General features: G+C 36.5%; 1 protein-coding gene across 1 annotated transcript in view; it reads right to left on the reverse strand.

The window, feature by feature from the left end:
* VPS13A (vacuolar protein sorting 13 homolog A) overlaps positions 1-25,752 on the reverse strand; it is a 254,826-nt gene that overhangs the window by 167,274 nt on the left and 61,800 nt on the right. Inside the window, 5 exon segments of the mRNA XM_033237043.1 lie at positions 2,778-2,895; positions 4,942-5,074; positions 7,745-7,881; positions 17,096-17,210; positions 17,291-17,480. Of these exon segments, the coding sequence (XP_033092934.1) occupies positions 2,778-2,895; positions 4,942-5,074; positions 7,745-7,881; positions 17,096-17,210; positions 17,291-17,480 (693 nt within the window).

The raw sequence follows: 25,752 nt of genomic DNA on the forward strand, positions 1-25,752 counted from the left end.
GCAAACCTAAATCAATAGCCCATTAAATGGTTTATATATCATTTACTCTTGGAATTTATTTATTCCTGGAATAAGAGGATTTATTCCTGGAATAAAAGGATTTTTTGCCGGACACAAGAAATATGATTTAATATATAGAGAGCAATCAAGGTAATATACCCCATTAAGAGAATGAAGGAAAAAAAAAATCATCTTGATCATTTTTCACATGATCACATGGTCATCTCAAAGCAGAGAAAGGATTTGAAAAAATTCAACACATTTTCATAACAAAAAGTTAGCACACTAGGAACAGAAGGAAACTACCTCAACATAATAAAGGTCATCCATAAAAACCATAAGAACAGCTGACATCATACTCAATGGTAAAATACTGAAAGCTTTTCCTCTGAGCTCAGGATTAAGGTGAGAATGCCAACCTAAACCACTTCTACTCAAGAGAGTGTTAAAAAATTCTAGACGGACCAATTAGGCAAGAAAGAGATAAAAAGGCACCCATATCAGAAAGGGAAAAAAACTACCTCTGTACACAGATGATAGGATATTATATGTAGAAAATCTTAAATCTGTTAGAACTTTAGAATCCTAAAACTTAGAACTGTAAACAAATTCACAAAGTTGCAGGATATAAAAATCAGTTAAGTTCCCATACACTAACAATAAACAATCCAAAAAACATTTTTAAAATTCATTTACAACAGCATCAGAAAGAATAAATTTAAGAAATGAGGCAAAAGACTTTAGTACTGAGACCTAGAAAATGCTGTTGAAATCAAAGAAGACACAAATAAACAGAAAGATATTCCATGTTCATGGACTGTAACAGTCAATATTATTAAGATGTCAATACTATTCAAAGGGATCTACAGATTTGATACACTCTTTATCAGAATCTCTATAACATTTTTTGCAGGAAAAGAAAACTCCATCCTAAGATTCATATGGAATATCAAAGGATCCTGAACAGCCAAGACAATCTTGAAAAAGAAAAAAGTTAGATAACTCACATGTCCTGATTTCAAAACTTCCTACAAAGCTACAGTAATCTAAATAGTGTGGTACAGGAAAATAAAGACCTAGAGACCAATGGAATAAAACAGAAAGCCCAAAACTAAGCTCTTCCATATATGGACAAATGATTTTCAACTAGGGTACCATGGCCACTCAGTGAGAAAAGGACAGTCTTTTCAACAAATTATATTGAGAAAATGAGATATTTGCATGCAAAAGAATAAAGGTGGGTCCTTATTCTACATACCACATACAAAAATTAACTCAAATAGATCAAAGATCTAAATAAAAGAAGCTAAAACTATAAAACTCTTTAAGGTAAACAAAGAAGAAAAACTTTATGACATTGGATTTCATAATAATTTCTTGGATAGGACACCAATGCATAGACAACTAAGATAAACTGGACAATAAAAATTTTAAACTTTTAGACATCAAAGGCCACAATCAACAGAGTGATAAGGAAACCCAGAGTGAGAAAAAATATTTGCAAATCATATATCTGACAAAGAATTAATATCCAAAATATACTTTAAAACTCTCACAACCCAGGTGGGCGCGGCAGCTCATGCCTGTAATCTCAGTACTTTGGGAGGCTGAGGTGGGTGGATCACACGGTCAGGAGATCGAGCCCACCCTGGTTAACACGGTGAAACCCCGTCCCTACCAAAAATACAAAAAATTAGCTGGGCGTGGTGGCACATGCTTGTAGTCCCAGCTACTCTGGAGGCTGAGGCAGGAGAATCACTTGAACCCATGAGGTGGAGGTAGCAGTGAGCCAAGATCGCACCACTGCACTCCAGCCTGGGCAACAGAGTGAGACTCCATCTCAAAAAAAAAAAAAATAAATATCCACATTAAAAGATGGGCAAAGATCTTGAATACATATTTCTCCAAATAAATACATGAACGGTCAACAAACACAAGAACAGATGTTCAACATCACTAAGCACTAGGAAAATGACATCACTTCACACCTATTAGGGTGACTATTAAAAAAATAAAAATAAATAAAAAATAAACCAGAAAATAACAAGTGTTGTAGAGGCAGTGAAGAAACTGAAACCCTTGTGCTGGTAGGAAAGTAAAATGGTGTAACTGCTATAAAAAACAGAACAGCACTCCTCTAAAACCTAAACACCGAACTACAATATAATCCAGCAATTCTACTTCTGAGTATATATCCGAAAATACTGAAATCGGGGACTTAAGCCGATATTTTGTACCTCAGCATTATTACAACAGCCAAACAGCATTAACAACACAAATGTCCACTGAAGGATGAATAAATAAAACATAGTGTATATATATAAGGAATATTAATCAGCCTTAAAAATACATGAAATTCTGACATATGCTCCAACATGGTGAATCTTGAAGACATTATACTAAGTGAAGAAACCCAGGCGCACAAAGTCTAATTTTCTATGATTCCACTTATATGACGTACCTAAAACAGTCAAATTCATCAAGACAGAAGATAAAATGGTTGTTGTCAGGGGCTGGGTGCAGGGCAAATGGGGTGTTATTGCTTAATTGGGTATAGAGTTTCAGTTTGGAAGAGAAACAGTTCTGGAAACGAATGGTGGTGATGGTTGCATAACAGCAGCATGTGTGAACCTACTGACGATGAAGTATACTCTTAAAAATTGTCAAAATGGTAAATTTTATATACATTTTACCACACACACATTAAGTATGGTATATTTCCCTAGCTACAGAATTACCCAGAAAATCCACAGTCACACGCAACAAACAATACATACTTGGGCATCCTTACATCCATGAAAACCATGGCCTTAGACAGTTCCAAATTGAAGTGCATGGGTACCAAAATATGCTGGGTAGATACATTGAGTTTTCGTGCTTCTCTCCAATTATCACCTAAGTACAGAAAATGGTTCATATTTAGTAACATATTTAATGTAACTATAATATGAAAAACACACAAAACCTAAAATTACTATTAATACTTTATAGTCACACATTCCATTATATGAGAAAATTTCCCCACATCTAGGTAATCTTAATGTCACATTCTCAGGTACATACAATCAATAGGTTATCAAATTTACTGTACACCCACTGACAATCACTACACCAACCACATACCTTACCCAAAAAAGTAACATGGCAGTAAGGCAACAATGCAAAAGGTAGTAAAAAGTGAGGTTCTTTAACAGTAACTAATAAAAGTTACCATTTATTAATTAATAATTTCTACTCTTCTAGGCAATGTTTAAACGTTAATTCTCAAAATGATATATAATAATCCCACTTTAGAAAACTGAGACTCAAAAGAATTTATAGTTTGCCTGTGATCAATCTGCTAGTGATAAAACTGAAATTCACAGCCAGGTCTACTAACATGTGACCCCTCCTGGCAACAATCACTGCAGAGTTACAAGCCTAAATGTTCCATAAGGGAATGGTTAAATAACTGAGACCACAGCCATATAGCATAATATAGACAATAAAAACCATGAGTTCAAGTGACCAAAATATTACTGGTAAAAGAAAAAATATCTGGATATAAAACTGTATAAATCATGTAAAAAAATACATTCACAAATACTCCCAGTATAAACACCAAAGAAGCACATCCCACATATTCACAGGCACATCCCACATATTCACAGGCACATACATTGAAAAACATACTAAAAGAATATGCAACAAAATATCAATGGTGTTCTTGCCTAAGCAGTAACATAAAGGTTTATCTTTTTGGTTTCTGAATTGTTCAGATTTTCTAAAATAGGTATAATCAGAAAGAAATAACTTTAAAAACTCATAACAAGATTAATGGGATCTCTGTCATATAATGCATTTTCACATATACTATCTCATTTGAACCCAATAATTCTATGGGTCATAAAATTCCAGTCAAGGAAAATCAAACCCAGTAATTTATTCCCTGAAAAGAATTTGTGGACTTTAAAAATAATGTACTTTTGCCACCCACTATACCTTTAGGTTTCCTTCACCACAATTAGAAGATGATAAAAATACAAACTACGTTCACTATCCTGAAACAAATATAATTAAAGAAATAAAATGTTTCAGTCCCATACAAATTAACAATTTTGATAACAACTACTTTGGATTCTCATTGTTTCTCCTTTTATTGGGTAGCTCAGGTAATTAAAATCTGACCGCATACAAACACATAGATCTCTACATATGGATCTCTTCAACAGATCAAACTTTATTGAATTATCTGCATGTTCACTAACACTCTAGGGATTCAAAAGCAGTATAACAGAACGAAAAGAAAGCTGAATGAGTCTGGGGTCTCTTCCTAACTACTGAAAAGGCTCTTGTCATGTGAATTTCTGGCTTCGACTTCATCTTAAAAACTAGCTCTAAATCAGAGACTCCTGACTGGTACACCACAGTGAATGAGATACAAGTATGCCAAGGAGAGTGACCCTTGTCAGTCTTTGTATGGCTGTCCATGACTGTCAGAGTCCCCAGGCTGCTTACTTCTGGCCCTGAGCAATATCTTCTGGTTATCCAGCGGTGTAGTAACACCAATATCATTTTCAATATGGGCCAACTTTGGTCAAAGGCTGAAAAACACTGATATAGATCAGGATTTCTCGACCTCAGCACTACTGATATTTGTCATGAGGTATTGGCTTGTACACTGTAGGATGCTTAGTAGTATCCCTCACCTTCACCCACTAGATGCTAGGAGTGCCACACACGCTCTACCTGTGACAACCAAAGATGTCTCCAGATATCGACAAATGTCTCTTGGGGGGCAAGACTGCTCCTGGTAAGAACAGCTAACCAATATTTACTATCATTTCTAATTCAAAAATATAGAAGTTCTAACACATTTAGGAGGAAGGTCTTCGAAGTACCTAAAAACCTAATTAATCACTTCAACAAAATCAATCAACAAATAACGCATTTTATACTCACCAACTCGACTGTAAAGCAGCTGTATGCTTGTAAGTTGAATATCAAAGGAATCATAAGCTATATCCATTATCTCTTTAAGATTGGCCTCACCTTGTTTCACATCTGGTAATTCAGAACGACTTTTACTTGTCACCTTCAAGTTAATTTTAATAGTTTAGACTATGCAAAATACTTCAAAATATAAGTACAAAGTTTTAATTTTTAGACCTATAATACAAAATGTTAATATGAGAGGATAAATTCACAAGTAAGCATACATAATAAGGCTATTAGAAAGGTCCTCATCCATGAGATATATAATGAGAGAAAGTAAATTTTTACATATTAGGATATATTTCCCATTTACTTACATTAAAAGAAAGAAACCAAGACAGTCCTGAAGAATAATACGTGTACAAATTGTTTAAATGTGATAAGAGGCCTTCTCATTAAGAGCAAGATCAAGAGACAAATTTAGCTTATAAAATGTTTCTACAGCATGATGACAAATACTGATATAGCTTTACAATAAGAAGTAAAAGAGTCCAGAATTAAATAGGATAGCTGAATTTTAGTTCCAACTCTGCCATTTATGCAACTCCAGGCAAGTTATATTTGCATCTCTCCTTTCTTGGCATACTGTGTACATTACTTTTCTCACTTAAACATCCTGGAGATGACTCCACAATAGTACATAAAGCTCTTACTCATAAAAATACATGTGTGTACACATACATTTTTAACTTTTTTTCCCTCTATATAGCTCATGTGAAGCAAATCCTCAAAAAAAGATTATCTCTGTTTGAAAAGTAATCAATTTTAGATAACAGGTTAAGCAAATTGCCTAAAATCACAAAATTAGATATCCTTACTCCTAACCTTATGTTTTATTATACCACACTGCCCTTGAAACAACTGAAAATTCAAATGTGAATAACAAGCTGTATAAATTTTATTATAAATATACACCCAGTGGGTGTTTACACAGTTAACAAATGCAGAATTTTAAAATATAGGATAAGGGAAGATGTCAGTACCAAGGACAGGCATGTATTTTTGTTAGGTGGCCAGAAACAGCATTCTAATATTATCCACCTCTCTTGGTTCTTTAAATTGTGATAGATATTCCTCTATATTTAATGATTTACAGCAATGCTGTCCAACAGAACTTCTACAATAACGGAAATGTTCTATATCAATGCTTTCAAATACAGGCCGGGCACAGTGGCTCATGCCTGTAATCCCAACACTTTGGGATATCAATGCCAGTGGATAACTTGAGGTAAGGGGCTCAAGACCAGGCTGACCAACATGGTGAAACCCCATCTCTACTAAAAATACAAAAACTGGCTGGGCGTGGTGGCGCACATCTGAAATCCCAGCTACTTGGGAGGCTGAGGCAGAAGAATCACTTGAACTCGGGAGGCAGAGGTTTCAGTGAGCTGAAATCACGCCACTGCACTCCAGCTTGGACAACAGAGTGAGACTATGTCTCAAAAACAAAAACAAAAAAATACAGTAGCCACTAGCCACTTCTGACTATTAAACTCTTAAATGTGGCTAATATGACTAAGAAACTGAACTAATTCTATTTAATTCTAATTAATTTAAATAACCACATGTGGCTGGCCAGTGGGTACTATAGTGAAGAGTACAGATCTAGAATACCACAAAAAAATGTATTCTCTACTGAAAATTTGGAAAGAAAAAAGTATATAATTAGGAAAAAAGGGCCAGGCGCCGTGGCTCATGCCTGTAATCCCAGCACTTTGGGAGGCCAAGGTGGGCGGATCATGAGGTCAGGAAATCAAGACCATCCTGGCTAACATGGTGAAACCCTGTCTCTACTAAAAAACACAAAAAAATTAGCCAGGCATGGTGGAGGGGGCCTGTAGTCCCAGCTACTCGGGAGGCTGGGGCAGGAGAATGGCATGAACGCAGGAGGCAGAGCTTGCAGTGAGCTGAGATCGCGCCACTGCACTCCAGCCTGGGCCACAGAGCCAGACTCCGTCTCAAAAAAAAAAAAGAAAAAAAGGGAGATGACTTAGGTAAACAGAGGAAGACCATTTCTCAATTTAGAATTATTTAATACAAATATTAAAATGTCTCTCTCTATATAATTTTACCTACAAAAAATTTCAGAAAGATGAAGATGTATTTGTTTCCAGAATTCTCGCTCATTCTATATACTTTAAGTAATCAAGTAATAGATCTAAATTGAGAAAGAAATAAGCTTCTCAAGCATGACTCTCAAATACTATAAATATAAATCTTAGATTTGGGCCAGGTGTGGGGGTTCACGCCAGTAATCCCAGCACTTAGGGAGGCCAGTGCAAGTGAATCACTTTAGTACAGGAGTTTGAGACCAGTCTGGGCAATATAGTGAAATTGTGTCTCTACTAAAAACACAAAAATTAGGTGGGTGTGGTGGCGGGCACATGTAGTCCCAGGTAGTTAGGAGGCTGAGGCCTGAGAATCACCTGAACCTAGCAGGCAGAGGTTACAGTAAGCCACTGTACTCCAGCCTGGGCGACAGAGCGAGACTGTGTCTCAAATCAATCAATCAATCAATCAGTCAATCAATCTTAGATTCTAACCTGACCCTGCAGAGTTTAATTGGTCATTTTGTTTTCATAAGTGTAGGAAAACTACCTAATTGAGACTTCACTTTATTTATCAGAAAGGAAGATTTCTCAAATCTTACTTATCTACCACAAATATAGGAAAAAAACCAACAAATCAAACTGTCTAAAAAACAAAATACATTTTAAACAAAGAAACACCCTAAATGCTATATCATAAATCAAATATTATTAGTATATACCTTAAGATGACCAAGGTCCAAAAGAAGCAGATTTGATGTAGGACTAAAAATTCCATCTTGTGGGACAATAATATATGAAGCCTTCAAATTAATTCTGAGATCAAGAACTTTCTGTGTTTCAATAATATACAGTAGACCTGGAAAAAATGTAAATATTTGCTATGAATACTTTCCACAAATTACTCAAGAAATACAGAATCACTAAATATATGAACTGATAAAACAATCTTAATGTAAAATTAGTATTAATTTTAAAATGACCTCAGCAAAATACTTCCAATATAAAATTTAAAATATCTGCCAATGCATGCACTCCTATTTAAATATAGCTGAGTACAAAATTGGAGTGATTCCTCAAAAAAAATTTTTTAACCTATAAACTCAATTTGGGTAAAATTAGGAAGAAACATATAGACCAAAAAAAAAAAAAGTTTCAGTAGCATAAAACATTTATTCACAACAACTCTTAGAATCTACATAGATACTTCTCAAATCATAAATTTCATAGAGCTACACTTACCATACTGAACAATAATACTTGATCTTACTATTATTCTGAGAATATAAAAAATCCTGGATTATCAAATCATCTTCAATAAAATCATATGTAAACCAGAAAAGGCAACAAACCAGAGTTTCCCATTCCCTAGGTCCTTCATTCACTTGGAGTTTTTTAGTTTAATAAATTTAATTCATTCACTTGCATGTGATTAGTATACCAAAGTCATCTATTTTATGTCCCTAAGTCTAGCATCAGCTTTTAAATCTAAACAAATTATGTTCTATGAGATGAGAACCCTTTCTTAAAGAAAAAATTATATGAGCAGCCATCAAATCAGTTTGAGTAAATAAAAGATATTTGACTTACAAAGTTTAAAAAGATCTGACACTCAAACAAAAAGGCACATTTTTTCACACACACACACAAAACGTAGGCAGGTCGGTACCTAATATAACCTTTAAAGTTAAGAATTTATCATTAAAGAATACATTTTCAAATTAAAGAATATGTCAACAATTTTAATGTACTTAAAATTACAAATAAATATCTATACACAATTATAAAGCTTAAAAGCAGACACCAAACAAGTGTCAAGTGCCAACACATAATCAGCTTGATATACAAGCCAACAGAAAGAAAATGAATAAATTAAAATATCTTGTTTTAAATATCTATTTCAATTAAAATAGAAAATAAATAATCTAAGTCTGTGCTACAGTTTGGTATTTCACCCCTCCAAAACTCATGCTGACACCTGATTTTTAATGTTGAAGGTGGGACCCTAATAAGAGCTGTCTGAGTCATGGGGGCAGAGTCCTCACAAGCGGCTTGGTGTTGTCCTCATGATAATGAGTGAGTTCTTGCTCTGTGAGTTAGAGCTTGTTGTTTAAAAGAGCCTGGCACCTCCTTCCTTTCCCTTGCCATGTGATCTCTGCACATGTGGGCTCCCCAACCCTTTCTGCCATGAGTGGAAGCATTCTGAAACCCTCACCAAAAGGAGATGCTGGAGTCATGCTTCTTGTACAGCCTGTAGAACCATGAAACAAACAAACCTCTTCACAAATTACGCTGCCTCCAGTATTCTTTGTAAAAATAACACTAATAAATTATATCTGGGATGGCTCTTCCTTGAAATATGAGAAACTGTTATCAAAACTGTCATCTTTAAGGGATTCCAGTGGCCCTGCCCAGGCAGCCCAAGCAAGACTCTAGTAGAGAGAGGAAGAAAAAATCTTGGCATTTCCCATAGCCTATAAGAAGCAAAGTCAAGTGAAATCTCTTAAAATGAGGATGGGAGGTGAGGTGAGATAGAGGTTTGAAAACAGACTGACAGATCATCAAAAATTCTGAAGATCATCCAATTAGCCTGAAACTTAAGAACAGAATTGACTCAAATAGTTATTCATTCTTTTGCCCCAAATGATTTGGATTCAAACACAGATGGCATGATTTTACTAAAGTAATAAGAAGCATCCAGAAGGGTCAATCTGACATTCAAGATTCTCCAGAGTCTGTCTGTTAAGCATTTCTCTATCTTCATTTCCATCTCTAGTCTAAGGATTCGTCGTGTATTCTGGCCTCTACAAATCAAAGTTCTGTTACTCCTTGGAAGTTCTACCATAAGCCTTAGTTTCAACAAAGCCTTTCTTGATGCCAGGACACGACGATTTCTCTAAATTATTTTTAATGGAAGAGAGTGGAGAGTATCTTATTTTGAGCTTAAGTGTATTGGTCTCTCCCCTATTTTCCATTGCACTTACAACAAAATCCTAACTGCTTCATATGATTTTCATATTTGCACAATCAAGAGTATGCATCTTTAACATCCCTCCGCTCTCCCCTCACTCATTACATTAGAACCAATTCAGCTTTCTACAACTTCCAAATTCACCCAACTGTTTGCTAAGTTAAGCTCTTCACAGTTGACCATCACCTTGAAGGCTCTTTCTTATACCCTTTAGCAGTGTGGATCCTACAAATATATCTGGTCTTAATGTTGAATTTTCAGAGATCTTCTCTGACACTACCACCAAAACTAAATTGGGGCATCTATCATTCTCATTTCCTTAACAGCATTTGGGCTGATTATAGAATTGTTTCCTCACTTAGCTCCAAATTCACCCACTTGTCTGCTCTGTGAAAGTAGATCTGAGTTGCTTAAATGATTTTTCTTTGCCAGCTAGCACTGAAATAGATAATGAACACAGGAGAGATATTGCAGGAGAAAAGAGTTTGCTTCCTGGTTCCAGTACACTCATTTAGCAATATCCTGCAACACTGTGCCTTTCTCCAACACAACGCATGCAGTGCACAAGGGCCGACAGCACTCAAAAGCCAGTATTCTGCCCCTAGAAGCCTCCTCAGGTGGTTTCACAGCAGAACGAGGGCAGTGAGACATTGCCCCATGAATATTTTTCCCTTTTCACCTCAGAGGATGGATTTTCAGAAAGTTTTAGAGAGCAGATTACCAGAAAGACACCAGCATGGCTTTTCTGCCATTCAATGACTCACAGAGGTTCCTTCTCCAACAAGATGTGGATTTCAATTCTCAGGGAAGAGAGAGACCTCTTTCTGGGGAACACTGTCTCAATTCTATATTCCTTATAACTACTCTTCTTAAATACATGTATTTTTGGAGACAGCATCTCACTCTGTCACTTAGGCTGCAACGTAGGAGTTGCTATCATAGCTCACTGCAGTCCTGACCTCCTGGGCTCAAGCAATCCTCCAATCTCTGGCCTGCCAAGTAGCTGGGACTATAGGTACACGCCACCAAACCTGACAGATTTTGTATTTTTTTGTAGAGACAGGGTCTTACTATGTTTTCCGGGCTGGTCTCCAACTCCTCACCTCAAGTGTTCCTCCCGGCTTGGACACCAAAAGTTCTGGGATTACAAGTATGAGCCATAGCACTTGGCCCCTTGCTATATTCTTTAAATTTATTCTTTGGAGTAACAAAACAATCCCTCATTACAGTTAATAATTCATTACATTAAATATACCTATCAAAATTACTGTGTGGTTTTACACTCCTGATTGGACCCATACAGCATTAATCAAATTTTTCCAGTAGATTGCTCTTAGTTTTATATTTGTCCTATCCATAAAAGTTTAACATCCATCAATAGGCAAGAACTACATCCATTCTGATCATTGCTATGTTCCCTAAAACCTAGCACAGTGTCTGACATACAGATTAGACTCTTGATATATATTTAAATGAGTAAATAAATGAAATAACTCAAAGAAAATGATTTGCTATGATCCTATCAGAGAACCTTGTACTCTGAAAGAAGAGTTTTAGCAAAAGATCACATCTCTTTTCCTGCCAGAGACAAAGGATAACTAGTTGAGCAGGTTTTGTAAGCTCATGCCATACTTGACAACAAAAAGACCTGAAAGACCTTGAGTTCCTAGAAAGGAAGGGGAAAATAACAAGCTGAGCATCCCTAATCTGAAAATCCAAAATCAAAATGCTTCAGGATCTAAAACTTTTTCAGCACCACAATAACATGATGCTCAAAGATCATATTCACAGAAAATGCTTCTTAGAACACTCTGAATTTCATATTTCCCAATTAAGGATGTTCAACAAGTAAGTAAAATGCAAATATTCCAACATCCAAAGAAATCTGAAATATTTCTGATCCCAAACATTTCTGCTAAGGGATACTCAACCTATAATACAAGAAAGAAACCAGGGTATTAATAGAGGAGAATGTAACAAAATAAAAGGAAGAAAGGAGGAAAATGAGGGAAGGAAAGAACCTAAGTAACCCGAGTCATTATAACATATATGAGTCTCTTCACAAATAGGTAAATTTTAACTTTCTAGAAAAAATCCAAAATACATTAAATTTTAAAAATTAAGCACAAAAACCTATCATAGAAGCTTTCCATTTTTTTCATAGAATTAGCATTTTTACACTATTGGTGTAGCAAAGAAAACAAAGTGGGAAGAACAGACTTCAAATTTTGGAGGTTATTATGTACAGAAGGTAAAATACTGAAGACTTCCACTTTCTAAAACATATTTCTGTAACATGTGAACTTTATATTGTGGATATTTACTGTTTGGTAATTTTTTTAAGTAATAAATAAAGTTTAGGAAAACAAATCTTAAGAGATAAAAATATCTCGAAATCTGGATGTCTGTAGTGTGTTTCCAATATGATTAATTTGTATTTAACTATGAGTTTCTATCAATCAAGAACAACTGACTAGAAGTAGTCTGATCTTATGCTTTGGTTTCTACTCAGTATATAATATACCAATATACAGAATGTGAACTAGAAATGGAATTCCCAGATTTTAACAAAGAATACAGGAATAAATGCAAACCCTACAGTTTCTAGAGGTAAAGTATTCACGTACGATCTAATTTAAAACCATTTGGATATAAAAATAGTAGAGAAAAATGAGCAAAAGCCAGAGAAGAAAGACACACATATTTTGAAGAATATAACACACACTTTTCCGTGAAAAAAAAAAAGAAAAATAATAATGAATCAAGATGCATATTATAATATAGCCTAACAAAAGACAACCACTTAGACATTTCCTGAAGGTCTTATCAAAATGTGAAGTGATTTCTTGACTCACTTATCTAAATTATTTTATCTTAGGAGAGAGAACAAAGGAAAATGATAGATAGTACATCTCATATCTACCAACATGGATAAAGTGAATATAATAAAAATGGCAAGAGAAAAACTATAATTTCATGCCAGATTTTATAGCCACCAAAATGGGACAAATTCTGAGTTCAATTAGAAGTGTACTCCAGACTTAACAAAACCAGAATTTTAAAACTTTGACAATGAAATTGGATCTTACTCCAACGAGAATTTCAGCCTCTCAGAACAGAGGAAACAGAAGACAAAGATGGAGAGTCCAGCAAGAGTTCTCCTCACAAATCTGAAACATTAAAGGACACTCACTCAGAGAAAGAATAATCCTGAAGTTAAACCTTCCTCTCCCTAAAACACACTCACAGGGGGATGCAAACAAAGGCCCTGAGAAAAATTAGAAGAAAAAGGTAATACCTCTGTGAATTGTAACTATGATATATTCCTCAAGGAGGTATGTAGCCCAACAATTCTTTGGCAGTCCAGAATATCTTAAGCAATGAATTTAGTTATGCCACCAACATACCCAAGGTACCTGGCAGAAGAAATATAAATATAAATCTTCCCTGAATGAAGGCTCAGTTATCTCAGGCTTCAGAGAATTCCCCCAAATAATATTCTAAGGAAAATGAGCAGATTACAATGAAAAATTACCAAGCATAAAAAGACACACATTACCATGAGTAAGAATCAAAAGAAACAAAAAACAGAAGATAGGAAAAAGAGAACCACAAAAGCTTTCACATAATGGACTATCTGAAGAGAGAGAATTAACTGGTGAGATAGAATATAAAATACTGTACTTATGATCTCTAAAAAAAAAAAAAAAAAGACGACAAGTGTAAAGATATCCATGGGAAATACAAAACCAAAAAAGAATGACAACACAGATTTTAAATTTAACCAAACAGAATTCCTAAAGGGAAAAATATAATCACTGAAATTAAACTTAATGAAGAGATTTGATACCACATTGGACATGGCTAAAGAAGGACTCAGTAAACTAGAAGATAAATTAGAAGAAATGACCCAGCATGTAACACAGAGAAGAACAGATGGAAAGAAAGCAGGATACAGAAGTTAAGGAGAATGGAAGATGGAGTAAGAAAGGCTAAAATTCATTTAGCCAGAATTCCAGAAGAGAATATATGTAAAGAGTTAGTGGCTAAGGATTTTCCAGATAGATTTTCTGGAAATCATTAAAATTCATTAAAAATCCCAGTACTCAGATTCATGAAATCCAATGAATCCCAAAAAGGATGTATAAAGCAAATCTATAGCTGGATACACCAAATTGCAACAACAGAATACAAAAGATAAAAAGTTCTTGAATGTAAAAGGGTAGATAATGTACAAAAAAACAGCAGACACACTGACACTTGAATTCTCAACATCAGTAATGAAAACCTAAAGACAGAATGGCCTCTTCAATGTGTTAAGGAGAAAATGAACATCAACCTTTAATTCTATATGCAATAGTATCATGCCAAACTAATATGAAATGGGGCATGGTGGCTCATGCCTGTAATCCCAGCACTTTGGGAGGCTGAGGGAGATGGATCACCTGAGGACAGGAGGTCCAGACCAGCCTGGCCAACATGGTGAAACCTCATCTCTAGCAAAAATACAGAAATTAACTGGGCATGGAGGCATACCCCTGTAATCCCAGCTACTCAGAAGGCTGAGGCAAAAGAAGTGCTTGAAGCCAGGAGGCAGAGGTTGCAGTGAGCCGAGATTATGTCACTGCACCCCAGCCTGGCCGACAGAGCAAGACTCTGTATCAAAAAAAAAAAAAAAAGCATAGATTTGCCACCAGCAGATTCTTACAAGATAAAATATTTACATGGGAAGTTTACAAATGAACTTCCAGGCCAGGTACGGTGCCTCACTCCTGTAATCCCAGCACTTGGGGAGGTTGAGGCAGATGGATCACCTGAGGTCAGGAGTTTGAGAGCAGCCTGGCCAACATGGTGAAATCCCATTTCTATTAAATTTTTTTTAAAAAATAGCCAGACATTGTGGTGGGTGACTGTAATTCCAGCTAGTCAGGAGGCTGAGGCAGGAGAATCGCTTGAACCCAGGAGACGGAGGTTGGAAAAAAAAAAAAAGATGAACTTCCAACAGAAAGAAAATAAAATCAGATAAAAAGTGTAGGTGTAAGAGAAATGAAGAGCAAAGAAGGTAGTAAATGCATAAGTAATTCTAAACTACCATGAACTATACACATATAGTCCAATAAAGTTTTTTTAAGTAAAAAAATTAGTATATGGGGATGGTATATAAAGTTCAACAGTACTAAAGTCCATATAATGACTAGGAGAATATAAAATTTTTCATTAAATTTATAGTTTTATAAAAATGTATACTGTAACTTCTAAAATAAAAAGAGATAGAGAATATTTAACTTCCTGATAGAATGTAGGAAGGGGGAAGAAAGGCATCCTAGAATTTATCCAAAGGAAGGCAAGAAAAATAAAACAAGGAAAACCAAATTCAAAAGCACAAAATAGGATGTTAGACATAAGCCTAAATACATTAATTAAATGCAAACAGTAGATATAAATAAAAAATAAGGATCATAAATCTAGATTGGAAAAAATCCTATTACCTGTTGTTGACATGACACATCTGAAAACATATAGGGAAAAAGTAAAAATATAAGAAAAAACATACACCAGGTAAATTCTAACGAAAAGAAACTTTGTACTTCATACTGATATCAGCTCAAAAATAAAATAAAGTAAAAAAGTGCAAAGGGAAAAAAATTAAAGCATTAAAAATATAGGTGGTCGGCCGGGCGCGGTGGCTCAAGCCTGTAATCCCAGCACTTTGGGAGGCCGAGACGGGTGGATCACGAGGTCAGGAGATCGAGACCATCCTGGTCTACACGGTGAAACCCCGTTTCTACTAAAAAATACAAAAAAACTAGCCGGGCGACGAGGCGGGCGCCTGTAGTCCCAGCTACTCGGGAGGCTGAGGCAGGAGAATGGCGTAAACCCGGGAGGCGGAGTTTGCAGTGAGCCGAGATCTGGCCACTGCACTCCAGCCTGGGCAACAGAACTAGACTCTGTCTCAAAAAAAAAAAAAAAAAAAAATATATATATATATATATAGGTGGTCAACTTTACACAGATAAAATATTTGGTTTATAGGAGGAAAAATAATTTACTCCTGCATGTACTTAATGACACCCTTAAAATTTATTTTTTTAATTTTTATTATTATGATTTTGTGTGTGTGTGGCACAGTGTCGCTCTGTTGCCCAGGCTGGTGAAACCAGGTCTCTATTAAAACCCCATCTCTATTATAGTTTTGCCATGTTGGCCAGGCTGGTCTCAAACTCTGACCTCAGGTGATCCAACCGCCTCGGCTTTCCAAAGTGCTGGGATTACAGGCATGAGCCACCATGCCCAGCCAAATTTATTTTTTTAAACAAACTGACAGATCTATTAGAAACAGAAAAATCTACAATTGATAACGAGGCATTTTTCATGTATTTCTCTTAATAACTGTTAGAACAAGGTGACAAAAGGAGAAAACAAATCCAGTAAGGATACAAAAAATAAGAACATGACTAACAATCCATACCTAATGAACAGGTACAGATATGAAAAGACAGGCTTTTCAGCACATGAGGAACATTTTTTTTTAGCATCATATATTGAGTTAGAAATCAAGCCCCAATCAATTACAAAGCATTAAAATCATACAGATAATCTCTATGGTCAACTATTTAATTAAAAAGTTCAATCTGTAATCTTAAATTTTCCTACAAAGAAATCTCCAAAACCAAGTGGTTTTACTGTTAAGCTCTGCCAAATATTTAAGGAAGAAATAACACCTGACCTTATTCAAACTCTCCTAGAGAATAAAAAAGGACAGAACTTTTTTCCCTTAGGCTAATATATCAAAATCTGGAACACATTCTAAGAAAGGAAAACAAGAGGCCAGTTTTTGTCATAAATAGTGGTCCAAGTATCCTAAGCAAAATTCTGCAACTAACTTAAATGTGGTTACTAGGTATCAACTTTCTGAGTGTAAAAAATGATTATGGTTTTATCTGCATTTAAACATAAAAGTACTAAATTAGTTTCTGTTAACTAAAACCAGTCTAGAAATATCATAAATTTAAAATAAACTTTACTAAAAATATTCTACCATAAATAAAAGTTTAATATAGGATACAGTATTTAATTCATCAACATTAATACTGGCATTTACCTGTTGCTGTCTTATTGCGAAATTCTTCCAGTTTTGTCAAAGTTGCTGAAGTGAGCTGTGCTAGATGTACCTCTTTTGGAGGTCTGAAGAATTCCACTATACTATTCACTGTCCTCTGTTAAAATAAACATCATTATCACAAACTCAAAGCAAACTAAATTATATTAAAACTTAATAATTTAAAAAAACGCTTACTGCATCATATATGATTTCTAAAGGTTCAGCTTCTATGATACACCTCTGAGCAACAGTTTCATCTAATGGATTTATCTCAAATGTAATTTGGAAGAGTGACATTGCATCATCCAATGAAGACAGGAGGCGGGGTTTTTCTGAATTATCTGGTAAGCCAGTAATATGAAATGAATCTATTTTAGTTTCAAATCTGCATTTAAAAAAAAAAAGAACAAAAGTTAGTAATCAGTAAAACTGTAAAGGATTTTTACAATTGAAAATGATTTAAAATATTAATGAAGACAACTTCACTTTGCATTTCTGACTCCAGTCCATTCCCATCAAAGAAGATATACAACGGTTCCTCTAAATTGACATAGATTAATTCACAAAGAATCCTATTTGTGTTGATTTTTATGTAAAAAACTTATAATAAGCTAAAATTAAAATGACAGTAAATCTACAATGCTTAATGTAAAACTGAAAAGTTTTGCACATATAACACAACTCCACACACGTTTTATTCTAAAAATAAAAATAAACATTTAAAGGCCAGACATGTGGCTCACAGCCGTAATCCCAGCGTTTTGGGAGGTTGAAACAGGCAGATAACTTGAGGTCAAGAGTTCGAGACCAAACTGGCCAACATGGTGAAACCCCGTCTCTACTAAAAATACAAAAGTTAGCCAGGCGTGGGGGCGTTCGCCTGTAGTCCCAGCTACTCAGGAGGCTGAGGCAGGAAAATCGCTTGAACCAGGGAGGTGGAGGTTGCAGTCAGCCGAGGTCATGCCACTACCCTCCAGCCTGGGCAACAGAGTAAGACTCTGTCTCAAAAAAACAAAACAATAAAACAAACATTTAAAAACCAAGGATGAGGCAGGACTTCGAGAATGACTATGTGAGGAGCTCAGCAACTCTTCTCCCCAGCAAACCAAACAGGGAAAGAACAAGTGAAAATTATAAAATCTCTGGAAATCGATCTAAGGGCATACAGCAAACAGAAAAACTTTTATTCAGAAAATCTTTTTTTTTTTTTTTTTTTTTTTTTTTTTTTTTTTTTTTTTTTTGAGACGGAGTCTCGCTCTGTCGCCCGGACTGGAGTGCAGTGGCCAGATCTCAGCTCACTGCAAGCTCTGCCTCCGGGTTTACGCCATTCTCCTGCCTCAGCCTCCCGAGTAGCTGGGACTACAGGCGCCAGCCACCTCGCCCGGCTAGTTTTTTTGTATTTTTAGTAGAGACGGGGTTTCAGCGTATTAGCCAGGATGGTCTCGATCTCCTGACCTCGTGATCCGCCCGTCTCGGCCTCCCAAAGTGCTGGGATTACAGGCTTGAGCCACCGCGCCCGGCCTTATTCAAGAAAATCTCGGCTGGGCACGGTGGCTCACGCCTGTAATCTCAGCACTTTGGGAGGCCGAGGCAAGGGGATCACGAGGTCAAGAGATCGAGACCATCCTGGCCAACATGGTGTAACTCCGTCTCTACTAAAAATACAAAAATTAGCTGGGAGTGGTGGTGCATGCCTGTAATCCCCGCTACTCGGGAACCTGAGGCAGGAGAATCTCTTAAACTCAGGAGGCGGAGTGAGCCAAGACTGTGCCACTGCACTCCAGCCTGGTGACAGAGTACACTCCATCTCAAAACAAACAAACAAACAAAAATCTGCTGAAACTTGATAAGAACAGGGAAAGCCTGTGGCATCTGAGCTATGATCATCTTCCACCTCTAATCCCCACACCACGTTACAGAAAATTTACATTAATATGGGTGCAGCTAAGAAGATATCGTCACATGGCATTCTCCTCTTTATGTCTGTCTTCAAATTGTCTTCTCTAGTCTGTCTTATTTTCTGAGTCTATGTCCAAATTTCTCTTTCCTTTGAAGAGCACACATCACTTAGTTAGAGCCAACACTAATACAGCATGAACTAATCTTAACTTGATTACATCTGCAAAGACTATTTCCAAATAAGGCTGTATTTGCAGGTACCGGGAATTAGAAACTGACATAATGTTTTGGATGACACAATTCTACCCACTACAGTAGGCAGACAAATGGAAAACGACATCTTCAACAATCAACAACAACAAACCAAGGAGGGGGGGATCTAATTTCCACAGTTACCACATTATACCACTCAAAACATCAAGTTTTAAACAGAAAATGTAAAAGCATACGCAGAAAAGAGAAGACTAGACATTATGTTCACTAAGCCAACATGTTAAATAAGCTGTCTTACACTCAAAAACTAAAGAAAACCAGGAAAACAACATTTAAGCACAGAATATAAATCATCAGAAATTATTACAAAGAACCAAATAGAAATTTTGAAGGTGGAAAGTACAACAGTCAATACGAAAAATTCACTACAGATGTTCCTTGATTTATAATGGGGTAATGTCCCAATATAATGATTGTAAGTTGAATATGTCATAAGTTTAAAATGCATTTGACACACCTAGCCTATCAAGCATCATAGCATAGCCTACCCTACCTTAAATGTACTCAGTAAAGTTATATTAGCCTACAGTTGGGAAAAATCATCTAACACAAGGCCTATTTTACAATAAAATGTTAAATAGCTTATGTAATTTATTCAGTACTGTATTGAAAAGTGAAAAACAAAGGTTGTATGGATACTCAAAGTAAGATGTCTACTAAATATGGATCACTTCTACACCATTCTAAAATCAAAAAATTGTAAGCTAAACAATCATGATTTGGGAATTATCTGCAGAGAGATTTAATAGAGGATGTAAGCAACCCAAAGAAAGAACCATCAAACTTGAATATAGGACAAGTGAAATGATTGAGTCTGAGGAGCATAAAGAATAATGAAGAACAATGAACAGTGCCTAAAGTGGGAGACCATCAAGTGGAACAACATATACACTACAGGACTCTCCAAAGGACATGAGAAAAAGAAAAGACATTAAAAATACTGCAAGAAGTAATGGCCAGAAACTTCTCAAATTTGATAAAGAACACAAATTTATAAATCCAAGAAGCTCAAAGACCTCCAATTAGGATAAACTCAGAGACTCACACAGAGACATATTATAACCCAACTGTCAAAAGCCAAAAAAGGAAAACCTTGAAAGCAGTAAGAAAGAAGCAACTCATCACATATATGAGATACTTAATAGATTAACAGCTAATTTCTCCTCAGAAACTATGCAGTCCAAAAGGCAGCAAGATCATGTACTTAAAGTGCTAAATGAAAAAAAAATGTCAACCAAGAAATCTATATATCACAAAACTATCTTTCTAAATGAAGGAAAAATGAACACATTTCCAGATGAACAAAAACTGAGTCTGTCAATAGTAGACCTGCCCTACGAGAAAGGCTAAAGGGAGTCCTAAAGGCTGCAATGAGAGAATATTCAATAGTAATTTGAAGCCATACAAATAAATAAAAAACTCTTGTAATGGTAACTACATAAGCAAAGAAAAAAGCCAGTAATTGCATTTTTGGTTTTTAACTCTTCTTTTTAATTCCTCTATGATTTAAAGACAAACACATAAAAATAAATATAAACCTAGGCTAATGAATACACATATGTAAAACAGTAATTTGTGAAAATGGTAACATAAAGATGAAGAATGGAGCTGCATAAGAGTAGAGTTTTTATACACTATTAAAGTTAAGTTAGTGTCAATTCAAATTTGACTGTCTTAAATTCGTAACGTTAATTGTAATCCCTACAGTAGCCCTGAACAAAATGACTAAAATATGTTTGGAAAAAGAAATGAGGAAGACATAGAAATATATACTCAAAAAAATTAACAAACACTAAGACAGTATTGAGGAACTGAAGGGACAGAAGGTATAAGACATACAATAAACAAACAGCAAAATGGCAGAACTTCTTGCCTACCAGTAAACACGTTAAATGTAAATGAAATTAAACTAATCAAAGGAAAGACAGAGACTGACAGAATGGATGAAAAAAACATGATACAACAATACAGATGCTCCTCAACTTATGACTAATTATTTCCCAATAAACTCATCAAAAATATTCCAAGTCAAAAATGTATTTAATATACCTAGCCTAAGTCAGGAACCATAGGCATACTGCCTAAAAGAGACACATTTTACATCCAAAGACACATACGGGTTGAAAGTGAAAGGATGAAAAAAGATATTGCATGTAACTCGTAACCAAAAGAGAGCTGGGTGGTTATACTAATATATAAAATAATCTTTAGCCAGGTATGGTGGCTCACACCTTTAATCCCAGCTACTCAAGAGGCTGTGGTGGGAAGATCACTTGAGCCCGGGAATTCAAGGCTGCAGTAAGGCTATGATTACACCATTGCACTCAAGCCTGGGTGGCAAAGCAAGACCTTGTATCTAAATTAATTAATTAACTTAAATATCTTTCAATAGAAAACTGTGACAAGAAAAAAAAGGTCATTATATTTTGATTAAGAGGCTCAATTCATCAAAGATACAATAATTACAAACATGTATACACCAAAGTCCCCAAAATATATGAATCACATCTTGACAGAATTAAAGGGAGAAATCACTCACAATAACACTTAGAAATTTCAAGCTCCCACTTCCATTAAATGAGGAACATTTAGGCAGAGGAACAATCAAGTAATAGAGAACCCGAACAACATTATAAACCAACCACATGTAACAGACAAATATGGACTACTCTACCCAACAACAGCAAGATACATTCTTCTCAAGTGCAAGCACATGGAACATTCTCCAGGGCAGACCAAACATTAGGTCACAAAACAAATCACAGTAAGTTTAATAAGAAAATACACCAAGCATCTTCTCCAACCATAATGGAATCAAATTAGAACTCAACAGAGAAAAACTGAAACATTCACAATTATGTGGAAATTAAACACTCTTAAAGAAGGAACAGGTCAAAAAAAAAAAAAAATCACAAGAGAAATCAGAAAATATGTTGAAATGGATGCAAATCAAACACAATATTACCAAACAAACAAGATGTATCCAAAGCAGTTTTCACAGGGAAATTTTTGTCTGCAAATGCCTACATTAAAAAAGACTATCAAACCAATAACCTCACTTTACATTTTGAAGAACTACAAAGAGCAGGGGGATGTGCCCAAGATGGCCGAATAGGAACAGCTCCAGCCTCCAGCTCCCAGTGTGAGCAACACAGAAGACGGGTGATTTTTGCATTTTCAACTGAGGTACTGGGTTCATCTCACTGGGGCGTGTCGTGTCAGACAGTTGGCACTGGTCCAAGGTTGCAGCCCAACCAGTGAGAGCTGAAGCAGGGAAGGCACCGCCTCACCTGGGAAGCGCAAGGGGGAAGGGAACTGGGAATCCCTTTTCCTAGCCAAAGGAAATTGAGAGACATAACACCTGGAAAATCCCACCCTAATACCACGCTTTACCAAGGGTCTTAGCAAACGGCACACCAGGAGATTATATCCCACACCTGGCCCAGAGGGTCCCACGCCCACAGAGCCAACCTCATTGCCAGAACAGCAGTCTGAGATCTAACTGCAAGGTGGCAGCGAGGGTGGGGGAGGGGCGCCCACCATTGCTGAGGCTTAAGTAGGTAAACAAAGTCCCTGGGAAGCTCCAAGTGGGTTGAGCCCACCATACCTCAAGGAGGCTGGCCTGCCTCTATAGACTCCTCCTCTGGGTACAGGTCATAGCTAAACAAAAAACAGTAGAAACCTTGGCAGAGGGAAATGCCCCCGTCTGACAGCTTTGAAGACAGCAGTGGATCTCCCAGCACGGAGGATGAGATACGAGAACGGACAGACTGCCTACTCAAGTGGGTCCCTGACCCCTGAGTAGCCTAACTGGGAGACATCCCCCACTAGGTGCAGACCGACACCTCACACCTCATACGGGGGGGTACACCCCTGAGATGAAGCTTCCAGAGCAAGAATCAGACAGCAACACTTGCTGTTCAGCAATATTCTATCTTCTGCAGCCTCTGCTGCTGATACCCAGGCAAACAGGGCCTGGAGTAGACCTCAAGCAAACTCCAACAGACCTGCAGCTGAGAGTCCTGATTGTTAAAAAGAAAACTAACAAACAGAAAGGACACCTATACGAAAACCCCATCAGTACGTCAACATCATCAAAGACCAAAGGCAGATAAAACCACAAACATGGGGAAAAAGCAGTGCAGAAAAGCTGGAAATTCAAAAAATCAGAGCGCATCTCCCCCTCCAAAGGAACGCAGCTCATCGCCAGCAACAGAACAAAGTTGGACAGGGAATGACTTTGACAGATTGAGAGAAAAAGGCTTCAGTCGATCAAACTTTTCAGAGCTAAAGAAGGAACTACGTAACCAGCACAAAGAAACTAAAAACCATGAAAAAGATTTGACAAATGGCTAACTAGAATAATCAATGTAGAAAAGTCCTTAAAAAAACTGATAGAGATGAAAACCATAACAAGAGAACTACGTGACAAATGCACAAGCTTCAGTAACCGACTCGATCATCTGGAAGAAAGAGTATCAGTGATTGAAGATCAAATGAATGAAATGAAGCGAGAAGTGTAGAGAAAAAAAGAGTAAAAAGAAATGAACAAAGCTTCCAAGAAATATGGGATTATGTGAAAAGACCAAATCTGTCTGATTGGTGTGCCTGAAAGTGACGGGGAAAATGGAACCAAGTTGGAAAACACTCTGCAGGATATCATCCAGGAGAACTTCCCCAACCTAGCAAGGCAGGCCAACATTCAAATTCAGGAATACAGAGAACGACACAAGATACTCCTCCAGAAGAGCAACTCTAGACACATAATTGTCAGATTCACCAAAGTTGAAATGAAGGAAAAATGTTAACGGCAGCCAGAGACAAAGGTCGGCTTACATACAAAGGGAAGCCCATCAGACTAACAGCAGATCTCTCGGCAGAAACTCTACTAAGCCAGAAGAGAGTGGGAGCCAATATTCAACATTCTTAAAGAATTTTCAACCCAGAATTTCACATCCAGCCAAACTAACTTTCCTAAGTGAAGGAGAAAGAAAATCCTATACGGACAAGCAAATGCTTTGAGATTTTGACACCACCAGGCCTGCCCTACAAGAGATCCTGAAGGAAGCCCTAAACATGGAAAGGAACAACAGGTACCAGCCATTGCAAAAACATGTCAAAATGTAAAGTCCATCGATGCTAGGAAGAAATTGAATCAGCCAGCAAGCAAAATAACCAGCTAACATCATAATGACAAGATCAACTTCACACATAACAATATTAACCTTAAATGTTAATGGACTAAATGCTCCAATTAAAAGACACAGACTGGCAAATTGGATAAAGAGTCAAGACACATCAGTTTGCTGTATTCAGGAGACCCATCTCACATGCAGAGAAACACATAGGCTCAAAATAAAGGGATGGAGGAAGACCTACCAAGCAAATGGAGAACAAAAAAAAGCAGGGGTTGCAATCCTAGTCTCTGATAAAACGGACTTTAAACCATTAAAGATCAAAAGGGACAAAGAAGGCCATTACATAATGGTAAAGGGATCAATTCATCAGGAAGAGCTAACTATCCTAAATATATATATACCCAATATAGGAGCACTTAGACTCCTTAGAGACTTACAAAGAGACTTGGACTCCCATACAATAATAATGGGAGACTTTAACACACCATTGTCAACATTAGACAGATCAATGAGACAGAAAGTCTACAAGGATATCCAGGAATTGAACTCAGCTCTGCACCAAGCAGACCTAATAGACATCTATAGAACTCTCCACCCCAAATCAACAGAATATACATTCTTCTCAGCACCACATCGAACTTACCCCAGTTACTGAGGAGTAAAGCACTCCTCAGCAATGTACAAGAACAGAAATTATAACAAACTGTCTCTCAGACCACAGTGCAATCAAACTAGAACTCAGGACTAAGAAACTCAATCAAAACCGCTCAACTACATGGAAACTGAACAACCTGCTCCTGAATGACTACTGGGTACATAATGAAATGAAGGCAGAAATAAAGATGTTCTTTGAAACCAATGAGAACAAAGATACAACATACCAGAATCTCTGGGAACATTTAAAGCAGTGTGTAGAGGGAAATTTATAGCACTAAATGCCCACAAGAGAAAGCTGGAAAGATCTAAAATTGACACCCTAACATCGCAATTAAAAGAACTAGAGAAGCAAGAGTAAACACATTCAAAAGCTAGCAGAAGGCAAGAAATAACTAAGATCAGAGCAGAACTGAAGGAGACAGAGCAGAAAAAACGCTCCAAAAAAATCAATGAATCCAGGAGCTGGTTTTTGAAAAGATCAACAAAATTGATAGACCACTAGCAAGACTAATAAAGAAGAAAAGAGAGAAGAATCAAATAGACACAATAAAAATGATAAAGGGGATATCACCACCAACCCCACAGAAATACAAACTACCATATGAGAATTAATAACCATCTCTACGCAAATAAACTAGAAAACCTAGAAGAAATGGATAATTTCCTGGACACTTACACTCTCCCAAGACT

This window comes from Trachypithecus francoisi, unplaced genomic scaffold, assembly GCF_009764315.1.
Source record: "Trachypithecus francoisi isolate TF-2019V2 unplaced genomic scaffold, Tfra_2.0 Lachesis_group16, whole genome shotgun sequence".
Classification (NCBI taxonomy): Eukaryota; Metazoa; Chordata; class Mammalia; order Primates; family Cercopithecidae; genus Trachypithecus; species Trachypithecus francoisi.